An 11208-nucleotide genomic window follows, 5' to 3' on the forward strand; every position below is an offset into this window, starting at 1 on the left:
CCAGAGGGCAGTGGGGGCCCAGTCTCTGGATTCATTTAAGAAAGAGTTGGATAGAGCTCTCAAAGATAGTGGAATCAAGGGTTATGGAGATAAGGCAGGAAGAGGATACTGATTAGGAATGATCAGCCATGATCATATTGAATGGCGATGCAGGCTCGAAGGGCAGAATGGCCTGATTCTGCACCTATTGTCTATTGTCTATTGTTGCTGGCAATATGGTTAATGGGGGGAAAGTTTTCAGCGTTTTCAATGGCATTGAAGTAACAGTTAAAAGCAAATGCTACTTGAATGAGCTGGTGCAGGTGTTTCCTCAAGCCAAGCTAATGTCTGAAATATTGGTTTCCTTTTGAAAATGAGCCCATTTCTGACTGTCTGCCTTATTGTGTAGAGCAGAATACTAACGAAGCATGTTATGCATTGTTTCTGGGGTGATTGTGCAGAAGTGCCAAGCTTGAATCATTTTTCAAGGGCATGCTGCTTTGAATAATGCTGCTAGGTAGTGTGTCAATATGTTAAGAGCAGCAGGTGAACCTGGCTGGGAATTGATTAAAATTTATATTTTAAAAAAGACCAACTAGTAGCCACTTATCGACATGGAAGATTAGATTAGATTCCCTACAGTGTGGAAACAGGCCCTTCGGCCCAACTAATCCACACTGACCCTCCAAAGAATAATCCACCCAGACCCATTTCCCTCTGACTAATGCACCTAACACTATGGGCAATTTACATAGCCAATTCAATTGACCTGCACATCTTTGGACTGTGGGAGGAACCCAGAGGAAACCTGCACAGACAGTCGCCCAAGGCGAGAATTGAATCTGGGACTGTGGCGGCACGGTGGCTCAGTGGTTAGCACTGCTGCCTCTCAACGCCAGGGACCAGGGTTCGATTCTAGCCTTGGGCGACTGTCTGTGTGGAGTTTGCACATTCTCCCCCTGTCTGCGTGGGTTTCCTCCCAGTGCTCCGGTTTCCCCCTATAATCCGAAGATGTGCAGGTCTGGTGAATTGGCTATGCTAAATTGCCCGTAGTGTTAGGTACATTAGTCATGGTTAAATATCGTGTAGGGGAATGGTCTTGGTGGGTTGTTCTTCAGAGGGTAGGTGGGGACCTGTTTGGCTGAAGGGGATGTTTCCATACTGTAGGGAATCTAAAAAAGAAGGTAGAAGAACACATTTGCATGAAAATTAGACATACAAGAATTACGGAGAAGTCATAATGAGGAATATTTAAAAATGCTGATATAGTCTGGAAATAAGTTGTAACTGTACACAAGGGCCAGAGGTTCTAGATTTTCTTCAGGAGAATTTTCCACATCAAAGTATGTTTTCATTGCACCCAGCGATGAGATATTGAGATCTGGTTCGGAGAATGAGTGGGTTAAATGGATCAAGTACCAGTTGGGGTGCATTTAGATGACTGTGATTGTAGCATGACTAGACTTTTTGTTTCTATGGAAAAAGACCAGGAGCATACCAGAGTAAAATAATTAATTTATTAATTTCAAGAAGGTAGGAACGGAGCTATATATGAGATTAGCGAATAAAGCTACAAGAGGAGTATTGTGAACTGCAAGGAAAATGGTGAATAAGCTATTATACGCAGGCTAGTGGAATAGAAAAATGTTGCGCATTAAATTTAAAGCAGCATGGTGTGACAGCTTTCATTGTTCAGAAGATTGAGAGGCAAATGAGATGAGGGAATAGTTCTAAGGGAGATGCAGCAGCATAGGGACCTCGGAATTTCTGTGGACAAATTATTGAATGTGGCAAAACAAGTTGAGAAAGCAGTTAATAAATCATTAGGTCCTTGTGCTTTATGGAAAAGGCCATATGGTACAAAATGGGGAAGCTATTAAAAGAAATATGAAATGCCGGTTGAGTCTGAACTTGCCAAAGCTGGGCAGCATGCTTTAGCACAGTTATTGAAGCATTAGAAAAACTGCAGAAAAGAAAAAAATATTTGGAGCTGAGATCACAAGCAGCGCAGCCATGATTTTTATTGAATGATGGATCAGGCTTGAAAGGCCAAATGGCCAACATTGTGTTCCTGGGTACTGAGAATATTTCCAGCAATAAGAGTGTTCAGTTACATTAAAAGATTGAAGATTCTGGGATTTATCTCCTTTTAGAGAAAAGAGGATTAAGAGGATATATGATGATTGTGCCCAAAGTTGAGGGGTTGAGGCAAAGTAGATGATGAGCCGCTTTCATTGGCTGACATGGTCATGGACTAGAAGACAACAAAAAGTACCCTTCTTACAAAAAAACGGCAAAAATCGATCCAGTGACGAGAGGAAAATAAATGTTTATATAGCGAATGGTTAGGATCTGCAGTGCAGTACTTGACCTATTTGATGGAGGCAGATTGAATCATGATTTCCAGAAGCAACTTGGATGATTAACTGAACAAAAAGACCATGGAGGGCTAAGGGGAAGACAGGCAGGGGGAGAAAACCCTACTGAGCTGATTTAGAGAGCTGGCAAGGACATGACTGGCCAAATAGCCGCTTCCTTTAACTATTTGACTTTTAGTTTTTTGAAGAAAATCTTTCTAGTAGATTGACTACACTTTGCTGAGAACTCAATTCATGCATTTGCAGACTATTTAAAGTTGGAGTGAAGATTTATCAATTTAAAGAATTCAGATGCAAGTAGAAATTTCAGTAACGGTTCTCTTCAAAACATTGTTTTGATTCTCAATTCATAAGAAATTGGATTTACAATACAATTCACATCTCTGAGACTAACCCATAGCTATTTGGCTGACATTGACCATCTATTCCGTTAGAATCCAGGACTGTAAAGGGTGCCTATTGTGTGGATATGGAGTGGAAACTCAGTACCAACTGGGTATTGTTATCTGTTCAGCTGGCACTGCATTTTCTCATCTCTGACTCTTAGCAATAGTAACCCTTTGCTATCCTGACAAGTTCTACAGTCACGTAATCATAAACTAAACAGCCTTCATCTACTTGAAATCTGAGTCAGTCAATCTCGAAAAGACATTCATGAATCTTAGCCCTATTGCTGCCATACCAGAGAACTTAAAAAAACTTGAGAGCTTTTATACTTTCTGTTCTTTGCAGTAATATAATTTACAGATCAGAAATTATAACACATTTAGAAGAACACTGGCTATAAAAGGCAAACGTGATATGTGACGCAGCTTCACCAATACTTCAGAATGCAGAAGTAATTAGTTTCACACTCTGAGGGAACCAAAGTTGGAAAAAAGAATGTGGGATACAATACTGCATAACTTGCTGTGCAATCTGCATCCCTTTTGAATGTGGTTTCCCTACACAGTGCAGGGTCAGAGAATGGGAAATGTGAGGGTATGTGATACTCTGAATTTTAAGATATTGAGATACCTTAAGTTGCCATGTTTATGATTTTATTTGCTCAGGTGTACCTATTAATAATTTAGTGCAATGAGGTATGAAATTAGAGGAATTTCAATTGTGAAACATAAATGGCTTTCAAAATAATATACTAAAGTACTTAAGTTGTGCCACTTAGATTCTGACAGTAAATCCTTAGGCCCTCCAATTCCAGTGCAACAAATAGTATTGGTGTGTCTTATTTACAATGACATCCAGTAGGAAAAGAAAAAAGCTTTGATGCAATGTGACTATGCATCAACACTCCTTTTCACTAATCAAGCCTGTCTCCTTCATATTCCAGCTGATCCTTCCTTCACGAGTACACCATGCAGGTGCATTCAGTTTTAAAAACTGATCCTACTTTTCCCCTGGACACTATGACAATTCACCAGTGAGAGAGTTATATTGAGACCTGAGATCAACATTGTCAAATTCAAATATACATATTCAGAGCCACACAAAATCAATTCTAAGAGGATTTTTGTGCCAGTTGAAGAATGGGTTGAGATGAGAGCTGCACCAATCCTGAAGTAACAGTAGGTTTCTACATTACTTGTAATGAGTTGGAACAGTATCTGAGTAGATCCACAAATTTATTTAGCTTATTGATTTTATTCTTTGCTATATCAAAGAAGGCTAGAATTCACCACATCAATATGATATATACCATAACCCAAGGAAAACCAAACATATAAATAGAAAACAGGCTATACCACAGAGCTTTATCCAGAGGCTCACTGAAGATGTTACCTAGTATGGTGACAAAAACCAACCTTACAGCTCAATGAGCAAACTTCCATCCAGAACCTCAACTGGAGCTGCAAATCTTCTCATAACTCGCTAATAAATCATATAAACTCGAGTAATAGTCGATCTCATATAAAAGTTGACCCCCTATGTTTGGCCAAAAATCCTGGAATTTTCCATATATCTCATGTAAAAGTCGATCCTAGTTCTTTACAGATAACAGATCAACATTTGTGAGTCAAGGTATTATCCTGTACATAAATGTTAAGATGAGGAAATGAATTTCTTTCTCCTGCTGTTATGTGATTTGATGAACAATTCACATAATTTTGGCATGAAAGAGTCAGGTGACAACCAACCTTGTGGAATAAAGTCATATACATAATTGAGGTTTTTAATTTCTTCATTTTGTGTAAAAATGCCCTTTGGAACAAAACAAAATAAATAGTATTTAAACTGAAAGTTATTAATGTTGCAGAGAAGACTCATAACTGTGTAGCAGCAAGAGATTTTTGTTTCAGAGAAACTTGTGAGAAACTGGAGAAAGATATTGAACCAACTTCAGACAGTGCTAAAATAAAATTGTGCCATCAGAGGTAAACCTAGCAAGTGTCCATAATTGGAGAAAGTACTTCAAAATCGTCAAAATAGAAAATGTGTTAGTCAGAAGCCATCCGAATTCATGCATGAAATGAATCAAAGAAGGATGGGATTTTGGATTTTAAGGCAAATGATGGATGGTGCATAAGGATCATGAGAAGGCCTGACTTAGTACTTCAACAGAGAACTAAGATTGCATAAAAGCTGCCTGCTAAACGAGAAGATAAAATATTAAGGTTTAAACAGTTTGTAATCCGAAATCGGTAGAAAGTTATTATGCATCGGAAACGTGGTCGGAATGCCTATTGCTCTTGACATGCCAGAGAATCAAATTGTGAACCAAAAAGGAGAAAAAATCAGTATTGGTGATAACCACTGGCCATGAGAAAAGTAAGTTCACTTTAGTTCTTTCTTGTATGGCTGATGGCACTAAGGTAAAACAGATGGCTATTTTTAAGAGAAAAACTTTGCCAAAAGGAATTGTTGTCCATATGCAACCACAAGGCTGGATAGATGCAGGTTGATGTAGAAATGGATAAAGGAAGTTTAGAATATATGACCTGGTGGACTATGGAAGGACAAGAATTTACTCGTCTGGGATCAGTTTAGATCCAATCTAGTGAAGAATGTTGTTGATAATATCCGATCACCTAAGACTAACGTAGCTGTAATTCCTGGCAGACTTACAAGGGTTTTGTAACCAATAGATGTTGGTATCAATAAGCCATTTAAGGACATGACGAAAAAGAAGTGGAATAACTGCATACATGATGGAGAAAAAAAGCATACAAGAAAGGAGGCAGTATATGGGCTCCAGCACTGCCACTGATCTGTGAATGGATCGTTGATTCATGGAAGGAAGTAAAGGCTGAAACTATTTTCAAATCATTCAAGAAATGTGGACTTGCAAATGCATTGGACGGTACAGAGGATGATTATTTATGAGATGACATAGGTAAAGAAGAAGAAGCGAATGATGTGCTACTGCTAACTACAGACATGTGAGGATGACGAGGATCCATACGATATGATTCATCCTGATGATTATGAAGCTTTATTCGGTGCTGAAGATGTTGAACAGTGTGACTTTGCAGGATTTTAATTAATTTTGGTATTGGACATGTTTAATTGAAGATGTAACATGTACCAGAAGTTGAGAATTAAAACTGTGGTATATTTCTACTTCACTTTTTGTATGTATAAATAAAAGCTTACTACTGTTAATTCATTTTGATTTCTATTGTCTTTATTCAATAATTACCGTAATTCATTATGGTTTTCTTTCTTTATTTGTTTAGAGATCGATTGGGCTTTTGCTCATGATATAGTATGAATTTTGATGGGTATGAATTTCAGACCTTCAAAAGTAGTATCTATATAATGGTCTACTCCATAAATTTAACCTTAAAAAGCAGTCTAAAAAATTCAACTATTACTCGAGTATATACGGTAATTGCACCTCTATTATCTATCATAATGGCTGCTGTCTATCTGGCTGTGGATGAAAACTGTGATGATTGTGAATTCTGATGCAAAGAATTATCTTAAACTTTCAAGATGTTCAGATAGTAGCCGTAGAATTTCATTTTGAAGCTTGGATATTGTTGTCAGCTGGATTCTCACTGGTCCTTTGAATTTGAAGTCCTCAAGGCATAATAATCCAAAGCTTGACAAATTGTCAATTTTTCAATGCTAAGGTAATGGCTGCTGATTCAAAGAACCAATGTCAAAAAAATTCAAGGAAAGAAGTGTTGTAAATCAACTGAATTATGTGTAACAAGATTCTGACCGATACAGAAATTCTTGCACGTAATTGAGGAATCCGTTTTATTGATAACTGTATGTATCATGTCTCTACATGCACCGGTTCCATTCACAACTTTTAGGGTGAATGATGAAATATTTTGCATTTCAGATCTATGAGCCAAATAGTGATCAGAGCTTATTAAACATTTTGAATTCTTCATTTGGACAGGAGTTCCAGCTGCAAACTGTGGACACTTTGCTCAATTACTTGGCCAACAAACAAACATTCAGCCAGTACAACTTCAACAGCATCTGCAACTGAAGCCACAGGCACAACTTTTACTTCAACAGCAGTATTTGTTGCACCAACATCAAGCATATTTCCAGCAACAGCAAATACTTCAGACTGCACAGGTAATGCTCAGTTTCATGTAAAGCTCTACTTTGGTGATGAAATGGAGGAAAAACTACAAAAGCAGTTGGGTGCAATGCAAATAGTGCACCATTGGGTACTCAATTCTTCATTTGATGCTTCAAGCATGAGGTGCTCATGGATATTTGGCTTAAAGATTGAGATGATCATGTCAGCTGGCTCTGCCATTTCCCCTTACTCACCTATCCATCAAGCAATGCTTCCTACATATTTGCTCTATTGCACAACTTGCATTATTCTCTCTCTTTTCTATTCTACTTTTTTCCCTTCTCTAAACACATCTTGTCCAAAATAACTGCCTGCTTCTTTCATTCTATTCCCACTAAACTGCGAACCACCGACGTTCCCTTCTTGATTCACTTGAATGATAGCTCTTGAGGTGCTGCCAACCTGTCTTCCAAATCTGCCATCTTTATTTCTGTCCTCAAGATGTCAGCTTTTCACCTCTTCTCCCTTTTGCAAACAATTGCCCAACTCCTCCCTCCCTTTTCTCATCAAAGTCCATGAATGTTGATTCCCATATTTATGCCCATCTATCCAGAACTTCATCTTTGAATTCCTCCACTCCTCAGGTTTTGTTTTTGTCATAGTACAGAAACTGCTTATCATAGTCACACATGCCCCTTACCTGATTCCTTGAAAGTTAAAACTAGCCTTACTTGGCCTGCTTACAGCCCTTTGAATGGTTGACCTCACCTCCCTTAGCTAGCAGGCCAGACTTCATGTGAAGCTCTCCCTTGTCCTGGTTTCTCTCCTACCTCTAGTCAAACCATTTTTGAATCCATCTTGTGAAACCCACCTCTGCTCTTTGACCCAGCATTTCTGACCTCATTGACTAGATTAGCTTCGATTCTGAAATACTCATTCAAATCCCTCCATAACCTTACTCTTCCCTATCAATGGAACCCTTTTGACACCACTACCTTTCAATGTATTTTCGTTAAAGCATTCTCGATTTTATCCTGGAGAACCTCTAAGTCTCCTTTTTTTCCACATTTCTCCTTTAGAGTGCTCCTTAAAATGCCCCCTCCTCTTCTGAAGCTCTTGGCCATCTGCCCTAACATCTCACTATGTAGAATGGTGTCAAATGCTTTGTAGTGTTCTTGTGTGCCATCTTAGGATGTTGCATTAACTCAAGGGTGTTGTATAATTACAAGCTGTTGTTGGTGGCCCATTCAATTACTATAATTTCATGAGAAGCTCTAACTCACTTGTTTACTGCCACTAGATTTAACTAACTTTTTACATTTATCTTTTGGCAATAAGTTTTTAGAGCCATCCATGCTTTGAGCTATATACATATCCTATTCCCAGATATGTCCAAATCGGTGACTAACCAGTATAAAATCTTTTGCTTTTTTTTGAACTTGTTGCCACTTCTTCAGTCATTATTGAATTATTACAGCACAAGAGGAGGCTGTTTGACCAATGCCAGAGGATCTGTGCTGCTCTTTGTAGAACAATCCAGTCAGTCCTTCTATCCACTTTCTCTAGCCCAGCAAGCTTATTTCACTCAATTGCTTGGTTGAGTTAATTTTGAAATCACTGTGCTTCAACGACCTTCATATGCAATGAATTCCAGGTTGCAACTGCTTGTTGGGTTTATTTTAAGAAAATGTGTTGTTCAAAACCTTGAATCTGTATGTGCTTGTTCTTGCAATATAAGCCAATCAGAACATGTTTCTTTTCTCCACCTTCTCTAAACCTACCATAATCTTGTATACCCTGTATCAAATATATCCTTAATCTCCTTTTCTCCAGAAAGAATAATCCGACTTTCTGTGACTTAACCTTGTAGCTAAATTCTCTAAGCTCTAGAATCATTTTGATAAACCTCTTCTACATTCTTTGATACCCATCACATCCTTCGGAAAGTGTAGTGGCCGAAACTAGATGCAATAATCCTGGTGTCCTAACCAGACCTTTTTTAAAGGTACAGCACAATTTTCCTGCTTTTATACCCAATACTTCTGTACATGACCCTCAACTACCAAAGATTAGTCAATTTCTCAAAATGATCATCATCTCAAAACTCACGCCTTGCAACATTAGCTTTGATAACTTTGTTTGTTATAGTTAATTGTGCTGATCTTCTCCAGTGCTTCAGTTCCATTGCCAGCAGTGCTGGTCTCTTGCTCTTTCTTGGCATTTCAGGATCACTTCATGTATCTGTTTGATGCAGCATTTTCTTGGAAAACATATATTTTTCTTTGAACTTTCTTCGAGTCCCATCAGACTGTGCCTCAAGGAATCCTTCAGTTAACATCTATCTCAGTTGAAGCCTACTTTGATAATGTTAATGGCAGAAGGTAATTATGTATGGTAATTAAAAATGTTGTATTTATCATTCTGCAAGCAATAGAAGCGGAGTCTTTGCTTATATCACAAAAGAACTTGAAGTGACAAGTAGAAACGTTCAATGCCATAATTGATGACAATAACCCTTGCTTTTCCGCCTTGCTAATTTATTCAGTGCAAATTCTGTCCTTTTGACCTAATCTACAAACAGAGTCTTGTACTTGTAAGACTAGAGAACTTTGGTGTTGGAGGAAAAGTAAGTTGCCCAATTTGAGGTTAGGCCAATGTCGTTATCACTACTCACGTCTTCAACGTTTAGAAGAAATATGGTGGTATGTCTTCTGTAGGCAGAATGGTGCCAAATGTGCATTGCTGGACCATTTCTTTTTGGTAGTAGCCAGTATGTTAGCTGATATTGTCTGTCTGAGTTGCTATGTTGACTGAAAACCTTGAAAGCAAATAGGCAGTAGCAGTAACTTGTGGTTTTCAAGTGAACATGCTAAGAATATGCAAGTTATTGGTTTAGATCTCGTGACATTAAACTGGATAACACATTTGATACCTGTTTCATCCACTGAGTGTTTAATGAGGAGACTTGAACCTAGACGTGTGGAGTCAGCCTCAAATCACCTTCCAAAAAAATTGTGTTCTTCAGGGATCATTATCAGGGGCATGTAGGCACACTGTCAGGCAATTTGAATTTTGTTAAACTGCTAAGAGGGTGTCTTGTGCTCCTTTGACATAGATTCTCTAAATCTGGCAGTGATGTTTTCTCTGCCTTAAATAAATTAGAAAACTGATTGTGACAGTGGAATTCCAGTGTTGAATAAACATGTGCTAGTGAATGGATTTTGCTTGAAGCTATATAAATTGTCTTTGCCAGTTAGCTTCACAGAATATAGTTTTTTTTCCCCCAAAACAGGTTTTTTGTCAGGTTCTTTGGGATTTAAGGTAACTGCACATTTATTTTCAGTATTTTCATTTCTTTGTGAGGGGACAATTCCTTAAACAGTCTTCTGTTGTATGGGATTATACAGAACTTCAGTTTAACTGCTGACTTTTGTTGTCTGTCTTTAGTTCTGTTTTTCCAGGTGGACTGATAATATTCAGGATGTCTTTATTCCCAGTTCTGCAGTGTTATTACTTAAAGGCGATTCAGTTTGTTTGTGTTCTGTTATAATATCAAATAATTTCTTCACACACCAAGTATATACTATGGAATGGAACAGTGCCATTTTTAGGTGGCAGGAAAGTTTTTTTTTTCAGCCAGTTCATAGAGTCCTAGAGATGGACAGCATGGAAACAGACCCTTCAGTCCAACCCATCCATGCCGAACAGATCCAAACACAAACTAGTCCCACCTGCCAGCACCCGGCCCATATCCCTCCAAACCCTTCTTGCCAGCAGTGCTGGTCTCTTGCTCTTTCTTGGCATTTCAGGATCACTTCATGTATCTGTTTGATGCAGCATTTTAAATGTTGCAAATACACCAGCCTCCACCACTTCCTCTGGCAGCTCATTCCATACACGTATCACCCTCTGTGTGAAAAGGTTGCCCCTTAGGTCTCTTTTATATCTTTCCTCTCTCACCCTAAACTTATGCCCTATAGTTCTAGACTCCCCGACTCCAGGAAAAAGACTTTGTCTGTTTATCCTATCCATGCCCCTCATAATTTTGTAAACCTCTATAAGGTCACCCCTCAGCCTCAGACGTTCCAGGGAAAACAGCCCCAGCCTGTTCAGCCTCTACCTGTACCTCAAATCTTCAAAGATTTCTGCCCTGTTTCTTCATTTCATAGGGTCTTGGTCTCAGCCCAATGAGTCTGTACTGCCATTCAATGAGATCATGGCTGATGTGACAATCCTTAACGTGACATTTCTTTCTCTGTCGCGCTCTCTCTCTGTCGCGCGCTCTCTCTCTGTCGCGCGCTCTCTCTCTCTGTCGCGCGCTCTCTCTCTCTGTCGCGCGCGCTCTCTCTCTGTCGCGCGCTCTCTCTC

General features: G+C 38.9%; 1 protein-coding gene across 3 annotated transcripts in view; it reads left to right on the forward strand.

Moving 5' to 3' along the window:
* LOC122541795 (AP2-associated protein kinase 1-like) overlaps positions 1-6929 on the forward strand; it is a 53843-nt gene extending 46914 nt beyond the window's left edge. For 2 of the 3 annotated variants that reach the window (XM_043678781.1, XM_043678784.1), the window contains exon 11: positions 6709-6929. In XM_043678781.1, coding sequence (XP_043534716.1) covers positions 6709-6914 — 206 coding nt within the window. In that variant the 3' untranslated portion in view covers positions 6915-6929. Of the gene's footprint in view, positions 1-3687; positions 4314-6708 lie in introns of those variants that run through there. The other variant, XM_043678782.1, reaches the window with a different exon arrangement.
* The last annotated feature ends 4279 nt before the right edge of the window (positions 6930-11208 follow it).

The sequence above is a fragment of the Chiloscyllium plagiosum genome, chromosome 38 (genome assembly GCF_004010195.1).
Source record: "Chiloscyllium plagiosum isolate BGI_BamShark_2017 chromosome 38, ASM401019v2, whole genome shotgun sequence".
Classification (NCBI taxonomy): Eukaryota; Metazoa; Chordata; class Chondrichthyes; order Orectolobiformes; family Hemiscylliidae; genus Chiloscyllium; species Chiloscyllium plagiosum.